This window comes from Leuresthes tenuis, unplaced genomic scaffold (genome assembly GCF_036924035.1).
Source record: "Leuresthes tenuis unplaced genomic scaffold, fLeuTen1.0.hap1 SCAF_5, whole genome shotgun sequence".
Lineage (NCBI taxonomy): Eukaryota > Metazoa > Chordata > Actinopteri > Atheriniformes > Atherinopsidae > Leuresthes > Leuresthes tenuis.
The window spans coordinates 32,287,118-32,310,670 of NW_027325359.1; the positions used below are offsets into that span (position 1 = coordinate 32,287,118).

Here is a 23,553-nt window from a genome sequence, read left to right on the forward strand (position 1 = left end):
TACTGGGACAAAAAGTTTTATATTAAAGTTGAATATTCTTACTGCCAACTTAAAGCAGAAATTACTTAATTATTTAATAGAACTGACAAGTGTGAAACTAATGCAGCACACTTAAAAAAATCTGTGTCCCTCTGATGACCGAGACACTAAATTCGCCCTTAAAAGATAAAAAACTAACCAAAAACTTTTCCTGTTTGCTAATGCAGTGCAGCAAGTTAAAGAGACTGATAATACACAGAAGAAGACAGAAGAAGCCAAAAAATTACAAACACAGTCTCCTCAACAAGCAAACAAGCTGGAGGGAGAAATGGTGAGTTTCACATGTGATCAGATGCTTAAAAGTGATGACAAGCAGCACTCAGAGTAGGGAAAATGTATTTCAGTGAAAGCACATCGAGTGTCAGTGAAAAAGTAATCATATTAATCATTGGTCGCCCTGCAAGCATTCACATGCTTTTTGGGTTCAGAAAAGGCTACTGAACATCATCCACGTGGTGTCCTTTGGGGGATGTTTTAGGTAATTTAAGTCATTGTGCGTGTTACCAGTAAAAGTTCATGCTGCTCCCGGCAGGTGTTGGACTTGACCAGTACAGCTCTTTATCACAGACTTTATTTGGGGGATCTTGTCTTTGCTTTATAAAGATGATGTGATTCTGTTGTTTTCATCGAAAACATGATGAAAAATATCACATTTAAGTTTCAGGCCATAGTTCTGAGGCAGAAAGGTGTAGATTGACTGCTTTGGATGGGAATGTGCTGTTGACTCGTGTGGAGGAATTTAAGAATTTCAAGATCTTGTTTGGGAGTGGGTGAAAAATGGAGCCGGAGGTTTGCAGGAAGATCAGTGTGGGGTCAGAACTCTACCCTCACCCAGGGTCTTCACTTCTGTGGAAGACCAAAACAATAAGACTGTAGATACAAGCTGTGCTCTGAGCTCCGGGCTCCAGGCAGTGGGCTCCAGACTCTGGGCTCTGGGCAGTGGGCTCCGGGCTGCAGGACCCAGGCTCCAGCCTCCAGGCTCCGGGCAGTGGGCTCCGGGCATCAGGCTCCGGGCTCCAGGACCCAGGCTCCAGCCTCCAGGCTCCGGGCAGTGGGCTCCGGGCATCAGGCTCCGGGCTCCAGGACCCAGGCTCCAGCCTCCAGGCTCCGGGCAGTGGGCTCCAGGCATCAGGCTCCGGGCTCCAGGACCCAGGCTCCGGGCTCCGGGCTCCAGGCTCCAGGCTCCAGGCTCCGGGCAGTGGGCTCCGGGCTTCAGGCTCCGGGCTCCAGGACCCAGGCTCCGGGCTCCGGGCTCCAGGCTCCAGGCTCCAGGCTCCAGGCTCCAGGCTCCAGGCTCCAGGCTCCGGGCAGTGGGCCCCAGGGTCCGGGCTTTGAGCTTCGGGCTCCAGCCTCCAGGCTCCGGGCAGTGGGCTCCAAGTTCCAGGCTACGGGCTACGGGCTCCGGGCTTTGGGCTTCGGGCTTCGGGCTTCGGGCTCCAGGCTCCAGGTTCCAGGTTCCAGGCTCCAGGCTCCAGGCTCCAGGCTCCGGGCTCCAGGCTCCGGGCTCACTCTTAGTGTTGGTGCTGGGTTTTGGGCAGCAGGGGCGGCTGTAGCTCAGGAGGAAGAGCAGTCACCCACCAATCGGAAGGTCGGTGGTTCGACTCTGGCTTCCCCGGGCCACATGTCGAAGCGTCCTTGAGACACTGAACCCCACGTTGATGTATCCATCAGGGTATGAATGTGTGTATGATTAGAAAGCACGTAGTTATGTGTATCCTAAGACGTGCTGTGTGAGTGGGTGAATGTGGCATGTAGTGTTAGAAGTGCTTTGAGTGGAAAAGCACTATACAAGTCCATTTACCATTATAAGGAATAAACCCTGAAGCAGAGTCTGAATCTCTATGTGTGGAGGTTCAGTGAATGTGATTGAAGAGTAAAGCTATAGCTGTAATATTCGTAATATCCCTTTTCCAGTGCGTTGTAGATGACCTCCTCTCTGAGTTCACCGAATATGAGCAGAACCAGGTCCATGTAGAGCATATCCTGCAGTACTGGGACCGGGCCCAGGGTTTGTCGCTTGCCCCTCTTCCCAGTGAAGAAACCCTGCACGGGTCAGATGACACATCAACAGGGAAACAGGTTTCTTTTTCTCTTAAATCTGTTCAAGACTGATTGGAAAATAGTAAACTGTGCTGAGTCTTTTTTCTCCTCTATATTTAACTGTTGCCTGGCATTGAATATATGTTAAGATGTTAAAATGATCCAACCTTTATTAACTTAGCAGTGAAGCTGATATTGAAACAAATGGTTTTAACATACACGGTTACCAAAGTGGACTTTCTTTAATGTAGTAGCATTTAGTAAAAGCACAACAGAAGCTTTCAGTGTTGGTTATACTTTGTGCAATAAACATTGACACAAAGTACAAAGTATTAGTGCGGCTGAAGCCTCTCGTGTCATTAATCCCTGCTCTTTGTGTTCAGACCCCTGCTGTCAAGAAGCCTAAGAAAGGAAAGACCATATCTCCACTGCCCCGTCAGACAGCACCATCAGCTGAACCGGATCACAAGGCAGAAGATAAGGTGTCTCCAGCAGACATCGTCCCCCACATTGTCTTGAATGTTTCAGAGAAAGATAGTGGGAGTGTCACAGAGCTGCTCAGTGCTGGTCACCTGCCTGCACTGGATGAGGTACGGCTAACAGATTGACCTGTTTTTCTTTTGAAGAACAGTTGTTTCTTCATCAGTATAATATTCTATTCTTTTCTGTCTTTAGTTGTTGGAGGATTTGGGTTTGGGAGCGAGTGGTCCACCGATCCCTCCCCCCACCACCTTCTCCGTTGTTTCTTTTCCGACACCCAGACAGCAAGCTAAAGCGCTACAGACTTGTTTCACCTTCCTGGTTCCTTCAGGAACCGAGGATGATGAGGACAAGAAAGGTTCAGAGGAAGAGACAAATGAATCATCTGTGAAGGTAATGATTTCTGAAACCAGCACCTTCATTATGAATGCAGCAGTTTGTATCATCACAATTAAATCAAAGGCGTTAATTAATATGATATTAACATATTTAAAAAAACAGATCTGTTTTGTTTTTGTGCACAAAGGAAGGAATTGTAACTTCTTCTAGAAGTCAGAGGAAGGGCAGCAGTAAGCTGGCTTCAGTGCAAAAGGACAAAGATAAAAAAGGCAAAGAGAGTCAGAAGAGCAAGAAAATAGCTTCCAGCAAGACAAAACTAAAGAGATTAGAGGGGCCTCACACACTTTTACATGCCTCCTCCACCTCTGACGTCACTGATCAAGACCACCAGCAAGGAGGCTTAGAGCTGAAACGCAGCCAGAGGCAAGATATCCTCACACCGCAGGAATTTCTAAGTGTTGGGGTTTCTCTCATTGGCTGTTTCTCTGCATCTTTTTTTGTGCAGTTTGACCACTTTTCGCTGGGTTGTACCAGCTAGTGGCGAGGTGGTTCTGAAGATCTGGTTCTACTCAGAGTCACCAGGGAAGTTTGAACAGGCCTTCAAGTTTGAGCTTGTTGGGACCCGGAGACTCTACCAACTCACCTGCAGAGGAATTTGCACCTATCCCTCCATCTGCAACAATTACAGGTGAGTCTGACTTGTCCGGTAAAAGTAATGTGGGGATGTGACTGACACGGAGAGGGGAGTAAAGGGGATGGCAGGGAAGCTTCTAAGTAAATCGGTGAAAACAGTGTGATTATGAAACTCTAGTGATGTCTCCAAATGTCGGCCTCTTGTTGTCTATGCACTGCCATTCATATGATGTTAATTTGCTAACAGAAGTAGCCTATCGTGTGCTTAGAATTGATTAATCAGCAGCTAGGACTGCAGAATTTTAGAAAACTGACAAGAAAAGATATACAAAGATCGAAACTTGTTTCCCTACAGCCGGCCAGATCTTTACATGAAGCAGGAACTGCTGTGCTTTAACAAACAGTGTCTGCCCTTTCGAAACGACCACCAAACCATCTGTGTTTCCACAGGACTCTTTTCGCCCACAGTAAGAAAGTGCAACATATGAAGGAAGGACTTCAGAAGTCTTACATAATCAATGCGGCATACTTTGAGTTTGGACCTTTGCTTTGCGGCAAGACCAGAGACAGGTGAGAGGCAGAATGGTGGAAGTGAATGGTTTGACATGTTATTTTATTCACAAATTTCAATCTTTTGGGTTTAGATACAAGGAAAATAGGTATCCAGAGAACACACAGAGGTTGGTCATTCATAACAACTCACATATGGAGGCAGAGGTCCAGTTTAGTTTCCAGCATGACACCCAGGCCTCCACATATCTGCTGGACCCTCCAACCATGACCCTCGCACCTGACCAAAAGAAGGTACCACTTTACAAATATTCTGTTATGTAAGCTGCCTGTACTCAAATTATTTAAAAAATTACTAAAAAATATTCCTCCACCTTGCCAGGAGCTGGCAGTGTGGGCCTACCCAACAAAACAGGGACAAATGAAGGACTGTGTAGTTTGCCAGATTAAGGATAATCCCGAGCCTGTGATCATCAACCTGTCATGCTGGGGCGTCCGGCCCGAGTTGGAGCTGGAAAGCAGGCATTTACACTTTGGCAGAATTCTGCTACACAGGTACCAAATATATGTTCATGAATATATTATTAAAAAAGGTTTTATATTCCCTGCTCTACTCGCTCAGATCTTGTCCCAATTGCCCAGTTTTCTTTTTCCAACACTTAATCTTGTTAAGGCAGGTAATGTCTGAGCCAGCATGGCTTTCTCATGTTAGTGCCAAGGCTGCGGGATAAATGCATTGACTGGGATTCAAACTGCTGTTCCGAAGCCACTGCACCAACCTGCCAGATACAATGCTTGGAGGGCAAAGTCATACCAGCACATGTACAGGTGCTAAGCACAGGCACAGTGAAGACCGGGGTCTACCACACCAGAGAAGACCCCAGTTACAGACTGTGCAGGGACTGAGGCAGTCCAGCACATAGTAGCAGGGTCTAATATGCATGGAACGAAGAACAAAGCAAGTGGCTGAAATAGCATACAGAAACATCTGTACCAGTTATTGGTTGGGGCTCACAAAGCCAATGTGGGAGATATCTACAGAGGTAATGGAGAATGTTAGAGCTAAGATCCGGTGGGTCTTCCAGATCCAGCCTGACTAACTGGTGATGGCTAACCAACCAGAGATTGTGTTGGTCGACAGACTACAGAAGAAGGCTGTCATGGAACCTGAAAAGCTCATAAAATACCAAAGGCTGAACGAGGAAGTTTAAATGATGGGAGAAGTGAAGGCAACGAGCACTCAGGGCTGTGACCCCCAAGCTGGGGGAGTGGCTCCAGCAGATCCCAGGAACAACATCAGAGACCAACCAGGTGGTGGCATGCATGGAGTAAGAGCATTCTGCCTTCCTAACATTAAGCAGGTCCCTCACATGCTGCCGAAATGGAAAAAGAACATCTGAGAGTGTTTCTGAATGTCTGAACATTAGCATTAGATCATGCTGGCCCTGAAGTTTGTGGATCAGTTTGTGTCGAGCTGACAGCTTGCATTGTGCAACATGAGCGATCTTACCCACTTTACCTGGCAGTAGCTTTTCTGTTGTGCCTGATATGTGTATCTGAACTGAGTTTGTCTCTCCACTGTACACACACATGTAAACTGAATCCTCTGATGCTTCTCCTCAGGAGGGACAGTCGTAGTGTGATGATGCATAATAAGACAGCCCTGCCTGTGTCCTGGAGACTGCAGGGTGTGGAGGAGTTAGGTGATGAGTTTGTGGTGCCATACGATCAGGACACCATCCCAGCTCACTCTTCACTCCTTCTCAGCATACACTTCAGGCCCAGGAAGTCACTCAGTGTAAAGAGGATTTTACGTCTTGAGGTAAAGAAAAACAAGATCTCTGCTCATTTTATAATCAAATAACATGAAATACTGTTTATAACCACTGGCAAAAACTATGGCCTCACTTACCCATACATGGTATCATAATTTAATCCTTTTCTTGATTGTTTCTGGTGTGTTTTTTTTAATAATTCTTTCACACGATAAAAAGCTGAATGAACGTCCTTGAAGTGTCGTGATTCCACCATTTCTTTGCCCGGGCTTGTAAAACAGATGTTTAAGTGCCTTTTGGAAGTCCAGCCCAGTTCTCTTGATGTCAGTTGTCATCGCAGACAGATGCATATTGTTTCTTTCTTTCTTTTTTTATTCAGGTCTCTGATGTGGACAAGATTCTCGGAGTTGTGCAAACTGAAAACTTACAGGTTGTTGCTGAAGCCTATGACATAGATCTGGAGATCACACCAGGTACAAACAGAGAAAACATATAAATATTTCATCTGAAAGTCTTAGAAGGCATTTAAAGGCATACATCCAGGCTCTGCTGGAGAAATTCTCAATCTCAGCTGGGTGTTGTTGAGGTATTTTAACTCTGGATGTGGATTTTTTTTTAACAATCTGTAAAGAACATTTCATTTATGGTCACATTCTCTTCTACTTCACCGCCCCAAATGGAATAGCCCATTTTTTAAAGGTTTGTTCGAAAACAATCATCTTGTTAGATAGTCTGCCTTTAATCCACCTCTAGGTGCACTTTTTCATTTTCACAACCAACCATTTGCAATTGCAAAAGGTTTCTTATCACATGAATGACTTGAAATTCCCACCAAGTCTGATTTTTTAACTGATAGATGGAATGAAAATGTTCCATAAATAAGCTAAAAGACTGATTCTGTGCTACTAAAACGTCCTTCGCAGTTAAAAACCTCAGAATAACAGAATGTTCTTTTAATTCAGCATCTCTCTGCTTGGTGGCATCGTTCATCACTGAACGACTCAGTTTCTGCCCAGATATCCAAATAACACACTAAAAACTCTTGTTTTTCTGACAGATGGCAGCCTGGACTTTGGAACTCTCAGCGTCTATGAGGAGGCCAAATTGTTTCTCAAACTGAAAAACAAAGGGAAATATGAAATAGCCTTCAGGTGAGTTTGAACAGCTTTCTTTTTAAAAACCAAACTAGTGTTTTCCATATGGGAAAGGGTTTATCGTTCAATTTTCTCTTTCAAGGTTCACATTCAACCAGACGGGTCAGACCCTGCCAAACCTGGGCTCCATTTTCATGGTGTCCCCACAGAGTGGTTCTCTAATGCCCTATGAGAAGCCCACAGTAGTGCTCATCACCTGCAGACCGAAGCAGGAGGTCTCACTGAGGGAGCAACCCATCCTGCCTTGCCAGGTGCGAGCCACACAATGATCCAAAAGGCCTCGTAGACTTGTCGGCTAGTTTTTGGGACCCTAAGTTCTGATTTTACTTCACCTCCTCACTGCCTTTCTTTGGCTAAAGGAAAGCAACCTTATATGAGATTAATTGTTTACCACAGTGAGACAAGTAGACTTGAACTTGAAAGTACAGTTCAGCCCTGAAATAGAAACTCACTCCGTTAGAAGTGAATATTCCTGCAATTACCTGTGATCACTCAAGCAAAATTTGTTTCCCAACTAGTCCAACTGCCAGAATGTTGTAATAAGAACCTGTGAACACCAGATTTTGTCTCTGCATCTGGCTCCACATGGGAAATAATTCCTACAAGATACAAGAAGAGTAGTGAGCAACAAAAAATCTGCAACCGTGAGCTTCATGTGTAGAACGAGCCATAAAACCGTGGCCGTCCCAAACTGATGGCCTGAGCAGTGCAAATTAGCTCTAAAAGAAATATTCAAGTTGATGTGACTGCTGAGGTGTTGTGAATGACACTGCATAATGTCAGCTTTAATATCTGCAAAAAGCAAACTCACGACAGATAAAATGTTAAAATGAGGTCCAGAAATGTTTTGGATGAACCTGGTCAAGTCTCCAACAATGTGTGCATCATTCTGCTCAGACGGAGGAGTCTGATGAGATGGATTGTGACTGTTCAGGATCCAAAAATACAGCTGACCAGGCAGTTCAAAGTCCAAAAGTAACCTGACTGAAGGTTATTAGGTGGCAGTCATGGTTAACTGAGAGTGCAGCTGATGACCATGACAGATACTGGCAGACAGAATGAATCATAGTGTTTTTGAGCTCAGCAGAGAAGGAATCTTCCTGCAGGATAAGCATCCTAAACACACTGCAAAAGACAGTTTGTTTTAAGCAAAGAGGTGGAGCGAAGCAAAGAGTGGCTGAGAAAAAGAAAAAAATGATGGATGTCAAAGCTTTCAATCTCAGTTACACAGCTAGTTCCTGTGTGCATTTTAAACCCTGCTGTTCCACTCAGAAGTGTTGAAGATATCGAAGCGTGACACGTCTTTAATAATCTTAAATTCTAGTATAAGTAACACTGGACAGGATCCTGTTGTAAAATATATATTATAGAAGCAGAGTCATGACAGCAGAACTAACATTTACTCAAGAAGAAGTGGTTGGGAGATTAGACAGGAATGTTTACTCTAAAGTAACAACTGTTTTAAAGGAAGTCGGTCTGAAGTTGAGGCTAACTGAAGTAATCTTTTGCAGGTGATTGACCCCAACATCGGGAAGGAAGGAGAAACCATAGCCACCTTAAACATCAAAGTTTCAGTCCAGGCTCTTTTCACCAGGTCACTGTTAGCTTCAATATTCCATTTATTAGTGGTACAGAAACATGATTAGATTATTACAGTCAGTGCATGTCACTATATTAGCTATTTTGATAAGTTTTTAGATTTTGTTTTATGCACAAATTGTACTAAATAAACTTGTGGCTGCTTTTTAGATACAAGATCACGCCTGCACATGACATCAACTTTGGTCCAATGGTCTACGGCCACAAGAAAAGCCTGAACTTCACGATAGAAAACAGCGGAGTCTTTGAGATGCAGTTCAGCATCTGTCACGTGATCACAGAACCTGGGTAGGACAGCAGAGCACATTTATAAATCTGATGGTTGCTTCTAACGGAGGCCCAAATACAGGATACGATCAAATGAAATCCAAGACGGTGAAGTTTAGATACCAAGCACGGGTAATTAGTCCACAAGGATCCAAAAACAGGAAAAACTGTTGACTATAGAGGCCAGAGTTAAGGAAAGGTTAATAAACCAAGAACAAGCTGAGGTCAAACGCAATGACAACTCGGTGATAAATGGCAGGAGAGCTGGTCACAAAGGGTGAGTAAAGACTGATTACAACCAGGTGAGGTGAGGGTGGCAGTGATCAACTAAACCCAAAACGAGTGAGGAGCGGAAGCAAAAATAACTGTTTATTTTAAAAGAAAACAGGAACTGAACAAAAATCTGACGACAATGTGAGAAGAACATATACAGGCAGCTATAAAACCAAATAAAACTATTTCATTGCTTCACAATCTCCAGAAAGAAGAATGCTAATTAGTGCAATCAGCAATGTAAAACAGTAAAGTTATTTACACTGTGGCAGTGACTCATACCGGGTGATGCAATGATACGAGCTGTTCACCTCCATCACCTTCAGTTTAGTGCCTCTCCAACATTTGATATAGCTGCACTTGTTGGGGATCTTTGGGGAGTTAAATCTTATAGATGTGACATCTCTCTCTCTCTATATATATATATATAAGTGTTTTAATTATACTGGGTTTTTGTTCTTGTATACTGGTCCCAGGAGTCCAGCTAAGGTGATATCCGAAGAGCGCCTTTCACCAAAGCCCACTTGTCCCATTCTCAAAGCAAAACGCGAGTCTTGCCAAAGAAAGTTGAGTATTGTACAGGTGAGAGACTGCTGGAGGACCACGTGTGCGCTTTAAGCTTAATCTTTGTGTTTAAATGAACAGGCCCAACCATTCTCTCACTTATTAATATGTCACAGGTTTGTTGGCTTCATCTGTTGGGACTGTTGAGTTTACTAATTTACAACACAGCACATCACGACTGGCATATTTTTAAATGTAGCTCAGCAACATCAACTGTGTGTTCTGAAGGTTTAGGGTTAGTCCGACTAGTGGTAATTACAAAGTAAGTTAACTGTTGTGTTAAAGTTGTGCTAAATTTTACATTTGAACAAGAGAAACTTCTGGACACTCCATCAGATTTATTCCCAGTTTTCTCACCACCGCTGCTTCTTTCCTCTCATTCACGTGTTGCTTGAAGAATCGTCTCACCATCGGGCTGTTCTCAGTGTTTCCCTGCTCTGGAAGTCTTCTGCCAGGGTGTCAGCAGCTAGTGAGTGTGGACTGTGTAGCTGAGCAGGTGGGCACGTGGAACCAGAGTTTGCTCATTGACATCAGTGGATGCAACCCCTCACACCAGCCTGCCGGCATACCGTACAGACTCCTCGCTGAAGTCTGCAAGCCAGGTGAGAGCTGTGTCACCCACAACTGAGCGGTAAACCTGCCCTGTGCTGATTCAAATGGCCGGTTTCAAAGATTTGCAGGATTCCTTCTCCTTTCACTTGCAGCGCTGGCTTTAAGTTTTGAAAGTGTGGAGCAGGGTCCAAAAAAAAAGATTGGATACCCAAAATAAAATCCCCTCCGCTGAAGCATTTCAAGTTAGCCAATAAAATATATAATATTAAAACTAAATATAAAATTATATAGCTCTTCAAGTTTATTGGCAGCAGGTTCGTATCATGATTGGATGTAAAAGGGGCATCCTAATGTGCTTGTGGGCAAAAAGATCAACAATTTAGTCCTATTCGTTCTATATTATTACAGATAACGTGGAGATTTCTTCATCTAACATTCATAATATGATTGAAATATTCAGCAAATCAGAGAACTCTCTGTACAAAAGGCTTTTAGCTAAAAAAAAAACAGGTTTTAGAGTAGCTTTGAGTCATTTGGGCTTTGTTTTTCTTGAGAAAACTTGTCATTTGTTGTTCATCTAAGGTGGTATTTACCTCATTTTTTCATTTTTACACTTTATAGGGACCAGATTATTTTTTTTATCATGTCTTTTTCCAAAAAAAGAGTCAAATTGGAGGAGGGAGTTATTTTCCTTGTTTTTAAAGCACTATTCTCTTAAATAACACTTGTTCTGTTTCCAAGTTATAGTGTTAGACATGGCCTCCGTCTTTGAGGAACACCACCTGTGCCACAACAGTAGTCAGCTCACCTCTGAACAGTTCTGCAATGCTGAAAGCATTTATGTCCTGGACGAGAACAAATTCATCTTCAACAAAGTCCTGGTTGGGCGAACGGCTAAGGCCCGCTTCAGAATCACCAACAAAAGCAAGGTCCACTGCGGGCTCAACTTGGCCATCAGATGTGTTGGGCCAAAAGTAAGACTTTCAAAGCTGAGTTTGCTGACCTGGATAAATGAATTTAGGAGTCAGAAAATGAGAAAACATGGGATGTGCCTTCTTACAGTCATCTCGAAACGTGGAGGTGTTTGATTTGTCTGCGACAGCACTGATCATACCCAACCAGTCGCACGCCTTCGCCGTGGTTACCTTCACACCTCAGGCGATCCAGCAGTACTGTGCACTGTTTGAGGTCACAATGGAAGGAGTGGGCAGGTAAAGAAGTTTAAATCCCTGTTATTTTTGTTTTCTTGTTGCACTGGACTGTGAATATAGTTAAACATCACATTACATTAACTTAGCAGATGCTTTTGTCCAAAGCAACTTACAAATGAGGATCATATGTTGAATTTGGGGGTTCAGTATCTTGACCTAAGACACTTCAACATGTGAACTGAGGAAGTCGGCACCCTGCCTGCTGAGGTATTACTAAAGAATTGTAATAATAATTATAATAGTACATTTTAGTTCAAATGCACTTTTCATCAAGAAGATCTCAAAGTGCAACAAGTTAGGACAAAGTTAAAAATCAGTTAGAAATCATATGCAAAGTGAAATCAAAATCAGTGAAATCAAATCAGCAATCATTTGTCTTTCTGAATAAAAAGGCCTGTTTTAAAAGAGTCTTGGCTCTGAATAGCCCTCAGCTGGGTAGGGAGGCTGTTCCAGAGGCGTGGTGCGGCCGAGCAGAAGGCTCTGTCCCCCAGAGAGCCTGGTACTGGGGACCTGGAGGAGCAGGGTGTTTGTGGATCTGAGGGTGCGGGAGGTGGAGAGCCTGGTACTGGGGACCTGGAGGAGCAGGGTGTTAGTGGATCTGAGGGTGCGGGTGGTGGAGAGCCTGGTACTGGGGACCTGGAGGAGCAGGGTGTTTGTGGATCTGAGGGTGCGGGTGGTGGAGAGCCTGGTACTGGGGACCTGGAGGAGCCGGGTGTTTGTGGATCTGAGGGTGCAGGTGGTGGAGAGCCTGGTACTGGGGACCTGGAGGAGCAGGGTGTTAGTGGATCTGAGGGTGCGGGTGGTGGAGAGCCTGGTACTGGGGACCTGGAGGAGCCGGGTGTTTGTGGATCTGAGGGTGCAGGTGGTGGAGAGCCTGGTACTGGGGACCTGGAGGAGCAGGGTGTTTGTGGATCTGAGGGTGCAGGTGGTGGAGAGCCTGGTACTGGGGACCTGGAGGAGCAGGGTGTTTGTGGATCTGAGGGTGCGGGTGGTGGAGAGCCTGGTACTGGGGACCTGGAGGAGCAGGGTGTTTGTGGATCTGAGGGTGCAGGTGGTGGAGAGCCTGGTACTGGGGACCTGGAGGAGCAGGGTGTTTGTGGATCTGAGGGTGCAGGTGGTGGAGAGCCTGGTACTGGGGACCTGGAGGAGCAGGGTGTTTGTGGATCTGAGGGTGCAGGTGGTGGAGAGCCTGGTACTGGGGACCTGGAGGAGCAGGGTGTTTGTGGATCTGAGGGTGCGGGTGGTGGAGAGCCTGGTACTGGGGACCTGGAGGAGCCGGGTGTTTGTGGATCTGAGGGTGCGGGTGGTGGAGAGCCTGGTACTGGGGACCTGGAGGAGCAGGGTGTTTGTGGATCTGAGGGTGCAGGTGGTGGAGAGCCTGGTACTGGGGACCTGGAGGAGCAGGGTGTTTGTGGATCTGAGGGTGCAGGTGGTGGAGAGCCTGGTACTGGGGACCTGGAGGAGCAGGGTGTTTGTGGATCTGAGGGTGCGGGTGGTGGAGAGCCTGGTACTGGGGACCTGGAGGAGCAGGGTGTTTGTGGATCTGAGGGTGCGGGTGGTGGAGAGCCTGGTACTGGGGACCTGGAGGAGCAGGGTGTTTGTGGATCTGAGGGTGCAGGTGGTGGAGAGCCTGGTACTGGGGACCTGGAGGAGCCGGGTGTTTGTGGATCTGAGGGTGCGGGTGGTGGAGAGCCTGGTACTGGGGACCTGGAGGAGCAGGGTGTTTGTGGATCTGAGGGTGCAGGTGGTGGAGAGCCTGGTACTGGGGACCTGGAGGAGCAGGGTGTTTGTGGATCTGAGGGTGCGGGTGGTGGAGAGCCTGGTACTGGGGACCTGGAGGAGCCGGGTGTTTGTGGATCTGAGGGTGCGGGTGGTGGAGAGCCTGGTACTGGGGACCTGGAGGAGCAGGGTGTTTGTGGATCTGAGGGTGCGGGTGGTGGAGAGCCTGGTACTGGGGACCTGGAGGAGCCGGGTGTTTGTGGATCTGAGGGTGCAGGTGGTGGAGAGCCTGGTACTGGGGACCTGGAGGAGCAGGGTGTTTGTGGATCTGAGGGTGCGGGTGGTGGAGAGCCTGGTACTGGGGACCTGGAGGAGCCGGGTGTTTGTGGATCTGAGGGTGCAGGTGGTGGAGAGCCTGGTACTGGGGACCTGGAGGAGCAGGGTGTTTGTGGATCTGAGGGTGCAGGTGGTGGAGAGCCTGGTACTGGGGACCTGGAGGAGCAGGGTGTTTGTGGATCTGAGGGTGCAGGTGGTGGAGAGCCTGGTACTGGGGACCTGGAGGAGCAGGGTGTTTGTGGATCTGAGGGTGCAGGTGGTGGAGAGCCTGGTACTGGGGACCTGGAGGAGCCGGGTGTTTGTGGATCTGAGGGTGCAAGTGGTGGAGAGCCTGGTACTGGGGACCTGGAGGAGCAGGGTGTTTGTGGATCTGAGGGTGCAGGTGGTGGAGAGCCTGGTACTGGGGACCTGGAGGAGCAGGGTGTTTGTGGATCTGAGGGTGCAGGTGGTGGAGAGCCTGGTACTGGGGACCTGGAGGAGCAGGGTGTTTGTGGATCTGAGGGTGCGGGTGGTGGAGAGCCTGGTACTGGGGACCTGGAGGAGCAGGGTGTTTGTGGATCTGAGGGTGCAGGTGGTGGAGAGCCTGGTACTGGGGACCTGGAGGAGCCGGGTGTTTGTGGATCTGAGGGTGCAGGTGGTGGAGAGCCTGGTACTGGGGACCTGGAGGAGCAGGGTGTTTGTGGATCTGAGGGTGCAGGTGGTGGAGAGCCTGGTACTGGGGACCTGGAGGAGCAGGGTGTTTGTGGATCTGAGGGTGCGGGTGGTGGAGAGCCTGGTACTGGGGACCTGGAGGAGCCGGGTGTTTGTGGATCTGAGGGTGCGGGTGGGGGACTGTGGATTTGTCTTGTTGGCAACTGCCCATCTTTCTTCCTTCTGCTGTCTCCAGAACAACACCTACATCCAAGAGCAAGGTGCTGGAGTTCGACCTAATAGGAGAGGGCACTCTGCCCAGCGTGTGCGTGGTGCGTCCATCTCTGCGAAGTAGTGGAGGAAGCCCCATGCTGACATTCAGGCGGGTTTTGATAGGGCGAAGACATACCCTGCCTCTGGTGCTGCTAAATGATGGGAATGTTCCAGCTCAGGTGTGTGACGACACATTACTGTGCCCTTCAGTCGTTGTGATAAAGAAAAGTACAGCACATGCAATAGAAAAACGTTTGTAATGTCCTTATAAAGCTCAAGAGTGGACAAAGTCAATGGATTTTTTAAAAAGCTGTCTGGAATTGTTGTGTAGGTCCAGATTGACATGTTGGATAAACACGGAGTGTTCACCCTTAAAGCTGCTCCTGGCAACAGCCACAGCTCCATCCACTCCACGCAGCTCGAGGGTCCCACCGGCTCAGGTAACACTTCAATCTATAGAATTCTGTCTGCAGTAAAATCCATCACCTAATCATTTATCACTTATCTATGTAGTCTATGTTTCCATAACGGCCAAAACAAATAAAATTCTGCTTCTAAAACAAAGATTTTTTTTATTTTTACACATTTAACCACTGAAAATAGATTGCTGAAGGTAAATAATATTGCCTGTGGACCCTGAGAGTGTAGATAGTGGGCACTAAAGCATGAGAATGGGTCAAATCATATGGCAATATGTGGTAAAAAAGCCCATTCTCCCCTGAATTAGGAAAACAGAGCTTCTTCATTTAACTTAAACAAAAGCTCCATCAGTAGAAACTAATGTAGCCACAAGCTTGTAAATTTGCTCCAATTTAACTCTTTACATTGAGATTATTAGTCAACTTGTAAAGTTTGCAGCCTTGTCTTTCACAGAGCGTCAGTGGGTGCACAGAGCCACCCTGTGGCTAAACGTGAATGAACCAGAGGGTTTTGAGGTCAGCTTCTGCTCTGAAAGACCTCTGAGCGTCAAGGCAAATATGACAGTGCAAGTGAAGGACAACCAGTACAGCAGTACCAGCATACAAGTGACAGGGGAGGCTTACCAGGAAATAGTCTCTCTCGATAACATCAACAGGTCGATGCAGGATGTGGATGAGGAAGATGAAGGGGAAGGTATGTGATGAAGGGCGTAAAGAATGAAAGAAGCAGGGGAAACAGAGAGGGAGTAAGGTCAATTGTAAACAAGGTATATTATTGATGAGTCACAGCTGTGCCTCGGTTAAGAGAAATGCCCTAATGCTGAGTGATGTGGTGAAACATATGCCTGTGTGCTACCCTGAATTCACCTAAAAGGCTTATTTCTCTGTGAAAGGTAATTATGAGGTGCTGCACTTTGGCGACTGCCATTTAGACCGTCCATACCACGAGAGTTTCACCATGATCAACCACAGCAGCCACCAGGTGGTGAGATTTGAGTGGTTTCCCAGTGGATCTCATGTCATCTTTTCACCAAAGGTAAACACTGAAGGATGAAACAGATGTTGCAGGAAATTTCAACTCAGGGGTTTTCAAAGTGAGGGCTGGACCTCCTCAGGGGGCTCCCAGCAGTTTAAAGGCTGGCTCGATGAATAGAGGTCAACGAACGTTGGGATAGAGTAGTTCTGGAGAGAATTTCCTTTTTTTCACAAGATAAAAAACTAAAACAGTCCTTAGTAAAGACCATGTTTGGTGTAATCTATATATATATATATATATATATATATTAGGGCTGTAGCCATACACTAATCTCACGACACGATACGACACACGGCATTCAGCCAACAATTCGATACGATTTTATTCGATACGATTTAATACACATCATCTTCTGAAAGATTTTAAAGGGACAGTGTGATTTGACATGAATCATCGCTGATTGGACTGGTGGTCTGACCTTTGAACCGGAAGGACAACACCGGCAGACAAACGGAAACAAACAAACAAACGTGCTTTCAGCGTACGCAGACTCATGTTTATGTTGTGAATATTACATCATCAACCTGCTTGTTTTACTTGCTAAATACCATAAACACAAATCCAAATTCTCTAATCACAAACCATCTTTTTACATTTTTGAGAAGCAGCTCAAACAATACATTACAACAATCCTACATTCTATAAACAGAAAAGCCATCAAAACCACTGAGCTATGCACTTTATATAACATTTTTATGAACTAATTTATCACTGTTTTGTATAATGTGACCCCACTGGCAAAACGGATACTCGCGGCTGAAAAATTGATACTTTATTGCGGTACTGATAAAATCACTCAGCCCTAATATATATATAAATCAAGATCTATATAGAAGCTTAATAACACTACACACAAAGGTGGAGTGAGTGCAGTTTATACTGAGGTTTACTTCATCTTAGGTGAGGCTTACTGCGTTAAAACTTTGAAAATCCCAGTTTTTAATAATGAGACTTGAAAAAGCTTTAGAGTTTAGACCACACACCACACTGGTAATGGTTTATAGATTTGTATTCTCAGACACTTACATTTTCCCTCGTCTGCAGTCGGACCGTGAACAGCTAGTAGGTTACTGATCTGCAAGTCGTGTGCTGAGCAGCCCAAGAAGTTAAAACACACCTCGGAACGTAAGGGCTGCAGGCTGGTTAATAACACCATTAAGAACCTCACAGTTGCTCCACTCCGTCTGTGTTTTGTTTCAGTTTGTAGCAGCTTAGAAGTTAAGTTAACTGTTGCTTTTACGGGCAATATTTCACTGATGTTTGTTTTTATAATGGCTGTTCCTGTGCTGTTCTCATGGGAAATCATTTGTTCAATAAATAGTAAATCAGAATCTCAAACTTCTTACTTGTAAGAGATTTAATAATGACAATTAGAGGTTGGAGTTTCTTGGAGGGATTTAAAACATCAAACAAAGTACAGGTAGAGCATTATTAGCTCTTTAGTTGAGTGAACTACATAACTAATGATGAGATTTGATGTTAATATCAAAGCAAAAAGCAAGAGCAACACAGTTTAAACGTCCCACTTCTGAGGTAGAGCATATAGTATAATCTGATACAGCTTTTTTTCCTTTTTTTAAAAAATAAAAGCCTTTTAATTTAGGTTTTCTGTTTTCTAAGGATAACCTTTGCTGTATATGGTAATAAAATCCCCCTTTTTTTTTTTTACAGGTGGGGCACCTTCATGCTGGGTGCTCTAAAGAAGTGTCCGTCACCTTTCAGTCCAGTCAGCCAGTGACTCTGACAAGCCAGCCAATGAAGTGTAAGTTCTGTCAGGTGGAGTTCCAGGAGCCACTGGAGCAGGTGGCTGACTGGGACGACCGACAGAGGACAGTGCAGTGGCAGAGGGCTTCAGAGCAGGCTACTGAAGCACCGCAGCAGCCTGTGGCCAATAAGGTACACGTGGTCCCTGTGTATTGTCTCAGAGACGTGTGGATGATAAGCATTTTCACATTTGTTCCTTGATGCGTGTGCTTGCATGCAGGTGATAAAGACGGATCCTGAACCCAACTGCTCTGTAGTTGATGGCTCTCAGTGGGAGTTGGATTTGTGCATCAGTGCAGTTTGTGATCATGCAAAGTTCAGCTGCTCCACCGACACCATACACTTCAAAGATACTATGCTTTTCCAAACCAGGCTCCACCAGTAAGTCAGAATCTGGGTTCAATATTCTGTGAGCCATTCCATCACATTTGTGAATATATAGCATTAATGGGGAACTCTGGTATTTTTAAACCTGGACCTTATTTCTGGCATGAAATACGTTCATCTACTCACCGAGAACAGTTTGGTGAAAGTCGAAGGTGAAAGTGCTACAGCCACGCGTGTGGATGAAGTGGTCCCAGTAGAGTGCCTGTGTAGAATTCCCTCCGTTAGCTCTCCTATAGCCACAAGTAGCCACATAACAGCAGCTATGTGCTAACAGAGCAATAGTACACGTTCATTCATTCATTCTTCTTAAAGTATTGGTGAAATAAAGACAGATAATGCCTTATTTAGACGCTGCATCCTCTAAGCCCCGTTCACTCCGTTATATGGATCTCCAGTTATCTAAATATCTTCCGAAGGACGCCGACTTTCACCAAACTGTTCTCAGTGAGTAGATGAACATATTTCATTTCAGAAATAAGGTCTAGGTTTAAAAATACCGGAGTTCCCCTTTAATTCAAAGCTTATAGATAAAAAAATTATTGTTCAATAAAAAGATGATGACGTGGGTATTACATACCATACAACACTTTATGCACACCACAATAGTATCCTGCTGTAGATGACAATAAAGTTAAAGAAATGTTTGTGTATCTGTTCATTCTGTGTGTGTGTGTGTGTGTGTGTGTTTGCACATAAAGGCTGGAGATCGTGAACGTGGGCAGTGTAAAAATGGATTACTCCTGGCAAGTCGTCATGGATTCAATCACCGTGAGCCATGATGGAGGTACGACAGAGAAACGAGAATAATGTAGAATAAATCTTAAGGTTGTACGAATTACAGCACTGAAAAAAATATCTAGTCCTTACAAGGTGATAAAGTTTGGTAAATACAACCTACGATGAGCAACAAAACGTGACGTATTTAATAGTGACATTATTTATTTAACATTTATTTAACAGAGGATTCTTGGCCCACTCTTCTGTACAACGCTGCCTCAGAGGCTTTCTCCTGCAGCCCTTCCAAACATGCCATCCTTGTTCAGTCTTTTTCTAACTGTGCTGTCATGAACTTTAACCTTTAACATGCTAACTGAGGCCTGTAGAGTCTGAGATGTAGCTCTGGGCTTTTTCAAAGTTTCTCAGAGCATTGCACGGTGTGATCTTGCTGGGACATTTTAATGCTTTAATAAAATAGCCTAGTGTGTGAAATGTGAGCACGTCTCGTTCATGGCAGATGGGAGCTTCACCTCTCGATCTGACAGCCGGTCATCAGGATCACTGCCTGGAACTCGTCCTTCCAGCGCTCTGGCCAGTGTGATGTCTCTCCTGATGGGGAACCCCGAGCTGCCTCCTTTCACTGTGGAACCCAGCATAGGAACCATAACTCCTGGTGCCACGCAGAACTTCAGCATTCGATTTTCACCAATGGAAGTGGCTCAGTTTCAGGGCAGGCTGATCTGCAGGTAAATGTAAAAACTGTCGTTTCTAAAAAGATATTCGTGGTCAGTATCACAGAATAAAAATAATAAGTAATCGATTAAATGAAGGAGAACGAATTTGACAGAGCTTCTCTTCTTAAAGCATCTTAATATTTGCCACAGTGAGTTGGACAGAAGCTGTAGGAGCTGATTCATTTATCCAAGCGCTTCACGGTGTTGTGGTGATCAGAACTTCCCGTTCGAGTCCCGGCTGGGGGCCTTTTGTGTGACGTTTGCATGTTTTTTCCCCTCTCTGGGTACTCCAGCTTCCTCCCACCACCCCATAAAATGCACGTTAGGTTATGTGGTGATTCTAAAATGTCCCTGTGTGTGCACAGTTGTGTGTCTCATCTGCTCTGCGATGGACTGGCGACCCGCCCAGGGTGTACCCCACCTGGGCAGCTGGGATAGGCTCCAGCCACCCCGCAAGATATAGAAATAGATATAAAATGTCTGACTCTAGTCTGAGACCTGAACTAAACCGAACTGGTTACTTGTTATTTCATTCCTTATGTGTACTCGTCTTCCAGTATCCCCAACTTGCAAGATGGGGATCAGGCTCCATGTATCCTGGTGTGTGGCCGCAGCCTGCTGCCCCACTGCCACTTTGATTTGGAGGACTCAGACTACATCAGTAGCAACCGCTGCAAGTTCAGGGGCCCCCTGGACCCTAACTCTAGAGTCTTGGAGTTTGAAGCTTTTGGCTTCTCTACACCATCAAAGAGGTAATGAAGGGACAGGCAGGAGATTGAATATAGATTGTTCTAAGCCCTAATGATTTGTGCTGTTTGTTTATTCTGCAGATGTTTCAGTCTGTTGAACCCAACCAGTAGGGTCTACTCCTTCAAATGGAGGTGTGAAGACAGAGGTGCCAGTCCTTTCCGCTGTCTCAGCCAATGCGGTACTGTCCTACCCGGGAAGAGAGTGGAAGTAAGAATGGAAAGGAAACACCCTCCCACTCATTTTTTCTCTTGAGTTGTTATCTGTATATAATGAGCTGCTCTGCTTGTGTCTGCAGATGTGTTTTGAATATGTTGCTGAACAGCAGGACGCAGTGGAGTCACTCTGGAGCTTTGTGATTGAGACTTTATCCCTGTCTGTTCCCTTCCTGTTTGTGGGCACTGCCAGAGAACCACTAGTTTATCTCGACAGACCTCACCTTGATTTTGGATATCTGCTTGTTGGTATGCACCAGATGTACATACACAGGGCCAGATTCACTAATGGCTTGTATGTGGCAGAAATCCTGTTTCGGAAAAGAAAAAAGTTGGCATCTGATGGCCTTGTTGCATATGGATCCATCCAATGTTTTAGCTTCCAATCAAATCTGTCCAACATGTTTTGATATTGAACAGCATCTGTGTTGAATGAATTAAACACCACCCCACCCTCTATCGCAGTGTGCTCTTGGCCCTGAAAAAGGAAAAGTAATGATCAGTCAATGTTAAGTCTTGTGACACTTACATAAAAGTAGTATTTATTTGTCTTCATTTAGAAATAAATGGGCAGTTCTGTCACACTCAGATCACCGTTGCATTAATCAATCAGTTCTTCTTTACACTCAGTGCGGTTACATGAGCGCCATGGGATCGGATTAATGCCTGAATTACAATAAGACTGACTTATTCAGTTCATGTCGACACCTTAATCTGACAAGAAATCGAGTCGGATCGGGTTACTTGCAATCGAATTAAGACCCTGAGACAACTCGACCCGAATGCCCGCTGTCGTCTACGTGCACGTTCAGTTGTTGTCGCCGCAGTCAGAAAGAAACAAACAACGCGATGGAGAATGCGCCGTTGTGCATCGTCTGTTCCATAACCAGCTCATCACAGATGGAGAGGGACGCAGCTTCATCTCGCTCTGCGTTCCCCATCTTTCTGAATGTCTGAGTTTGTTGTTGTCGGTGGTGAAGACGCCAACAGGAAGTGGCTCTATTAGCGATAGCTGAAATGGGGACAGCGCCACCTATCGTACCGGGGTATGACATGCTTTGTGCCAGTGATTCCATTCATTCACCGCCATATATCCAAGGATAATTACCCTCAGATAAGGAGCAGAACCCAACTGTAGCTGTAATCCAGTTAATCTCATCATGTGGATCCACTGAGTGATTAATCAGCAACCAGCCAGAGAACAGCAAAACATCATCAGTAGCCCCTTCATTACTGATTAGTTAAGCATTAGTTACTATATTTGAGCACTCGAGTAATAGTACATCGCCTGTGGTTGTTACTGAGTAGTCCAACATTGTTTTATCATCACCTGTCCATTGATTAGACTTTTCATAGTCTCTTCATGCAAAGTGGAGTGTCATTGAGAAATGAATCATTATTTTACTCTGTAGTTCATCATAACTTCAGGATTATGATGTTGTTATAAGATTTTCAGTTTATGAAGTGAAGTGGTGCATCCTACTGATAACCCAGTAGTTCTTTATTACCTTTACACTGATTCAAAACATGTAATGTACACAGTTTATACAGGTTTAATTCAACTTTTTAATGTTAGTATTTAGCCTCACTACTTCAGTCACGTAATATATATAGCTGTAATGTTACACTCCTAAGCAGAGAAGTCTAAATGTCACACAGCCCTCTGTTACCATCCAGCAGCTTTCAGTTTTTTGTGATAAGGTCAGGTTTGGATTTTGGGAACAAACGTGTGTGTGCTGTGCTCAGGTCATACAGTGGAGCAGACAGTTGATGTGGTGAACGGAGAGGTGGAGCCCATCAGCTTCTCTGTCCTGCAGGCATCTCTTCTCTCTGAAGACCAGCAATCAAGCCTCATTCTAAGCCCCATGACTGGCACAGTGGCACCCAAAGCCAGGTCAGGGACCAACACTAAATACAACTAAATGTTAATACTTTGGGAATAGGACTGTTCAGAAATGTTCCAGAGAGTCACAGAAAATAGTTCCTTTCATTTGCCGTGAACTCTGTGTTGCAGGCTGCCGCTGTCTGTGTCCTTCACACCTTCCCAGGAGGCATATGTGAGTTTCAGATCGAAAGTGCAGGTGAAGAGGAAGTCAGAGCCACTCACGCTGACCGTTAAGGCTGATTGCTTTGCCATGAGCGCTTTAGTTCAAGTCGAGAAGCCAGACGGGGGCCTCAGAGATATTGCCCCCAACCAACAGGATACTCTGGACTTTGGAAAGGTTAGCATGCTTTCACACTGGAGACACAAAGTGGATATTTTGCTTTTACCCTGACTGCCACCCTCCTGTGTTTGTCTGTATATACACTACTTATAGGTGGGGATTGCAGAGCAATCCACCTTTAATTTGTTGGTGTCCAATGTTGCAAGATTCATCCTTGAAGTGAACTTTGAATTAACGGGTCCCAGAGAGCTTCTCCAGCACTTGGAGACAAAACCACAAACCGCAACCATTGATGTTGGGAAGCAGCTGCAGTCGTCACTGTTCTTTAGTCCTCAGAGCATTTGCAACCTCCAGGATGTCAGCCTTAATGTCAAGGTATGATGCCAATGAGGGTTTTTAGAGAAGTCACAGTGCTTTAAGGGCATGGCAGGATTTTTGCTCCAAATTAGGAGATAGTCATTGATAGTGACACAAACTTTCCTCTAACTCATGATGCTGTGTACACATTTTAATGAGAGAGTTGATTTGGCAATTTCCAAGTTACTCCACATATTAAGGGGCTGTAATAACAGTTAACGGCAGACTGAGTCAGTCGGTGACTTTTATTTCACTCTGAAATTCTTTTCTCTGGCTGCATTCATCAGCCCTCACTTGTATTTCCATCTCTTCTGATTTGTCCCAACAGGTGAAGCTTGGACCAACATTTACCTTTGCCATTAAAGGTGGGGCTGTAGCACCGAGCTTCGAGTTCTCCTTCACCAAGTTTAACTTTGGCAAGTGCTTCCTGTACTGTCCTGGCATGGAGCCACAGTCCCAGACTCTTGTGATCAGCAACAAAGCCAACAGAGACATCAGGTGTTCTGTTTTCTTCAAGTGTCAGCGGGAAATAAGCCATTAAAATGACAAAAAATGTATCATTTTATTTTTATATTTTATAAATCAAGAATTAAAGGGATTTAGAATGATCAAACCAAC

General features: G+C 45.3%; 1 protein-coding gene across 1 annotated transcript in view; it reads left to right on the forward strand.

The window, feature by feature from the left end:
- The window catches only part of hydin (HYDIN axonemal central pair apparatus protein), an 88,848-nt gene that overhangs the window by 54,881 nt on the left and 10,414 nt on the right, over positions 1–23,553 (forward strand). The window contains exons 48-81 of the mRNA XM_072385340.1: positions 207–310; positions 1,954–2,118; positions 2,463–2,669; positions 2,755–2,952; positions 3,086–3,321; positions 3,404–3,586; positions 3,982–4,101; positions 4,176–4,335; positions 4,424–4,596; positions 5,665–5,863; positions 6,196–6,289; positions 6,874–6,967; positions 7,053–7,221; positions 8,482–8,564; positions 8,720–8,857; positions 9,586–9,691; positions 10,071–10,275; positions 10,967–11,199; positions 11,288–11,437; positions 14,373–14,573; positions 14,726–14,834; positions 15,268–15,507; positions 15,707–15,849; positions 17,521–17,745; positions 17,834–17,994; positions 18,699–18,784; positions 19,235–19,463; positions 20,009–20,203; positions 20,282–20,408; positions 20,497–20,662; positions 22,160–22,307; positions 22,428–22,635; positions 22,732–22,953; positions 23,264–23,433. Coding sequence (XP_072241441.1) covers positions 207–310; positions 1,954–2,118; positions 2,463–2,669; positions 2,755–2,952; positions 3,086–3,321; positions 3,404–3,586; positions 3,982–4,101; positions 4,176–4,335; positions 4,424–4,596; positions 5,665–5,863; positions 6,196–6,289; positions 6,874–6,967; positions 7,053–7,221; positions 8,482–8,564; positions 8,720–8,857; positions 9,586–9,691; positions 10,071–10,275; positions 10,967–11,199; positions 11,288–11,437; positions 14,373–14,573; positions 14,726–14,834; positions 15,268–15,507; positions 15,707–15,849; positions 17,521–17,745; positions 17,834–17,994; positions 18,699–18,784; positions 19,235–19,463; positions 20,009–20,203; positions 20,282–20,408; positions 20,497–20,662; positions 22,160–22,307; positions 22,428–22,635; positions 22,732–22,953; positions 23,264–23,433 — 5,647 coding nt within the window. The remainder of the gene's footprint in view (positions 1–206; positions 311–1,953; positions 2,119–2,462; positions 2,670–2,754; positions 2,953–3,085; positions 3,322–3,403; positions 3,587–3,981; positions 4,102–4,175; positions 4,336–4,423; positions 4,597–5,664; positions 5,864–6,195; positions 6,290–6,873; positions 6,968–7,052; positions 7,222–8,481; positions 8,565–8,719; positions 8,858–9,585; positions 9,692–10,070; positions 10,276–10,966; positions 11,200–11,287; positions 11,438–14,372; positions 14,574–14,725; positions 14,835–15,267; positions 15,508–15,706; positions 15,850–17,520; positions 17,746–17,833; positions 17,995–18,698; positions 18,785–19,234; positions 19,464–20,008; positions 20,204–20,281; positions 20,409–20,496; positions 20,663–22,159; positions 22,308–22,427; positions 22,636–22,731; positions 22,954–23,263; positions 23,434–23,553) is intronic.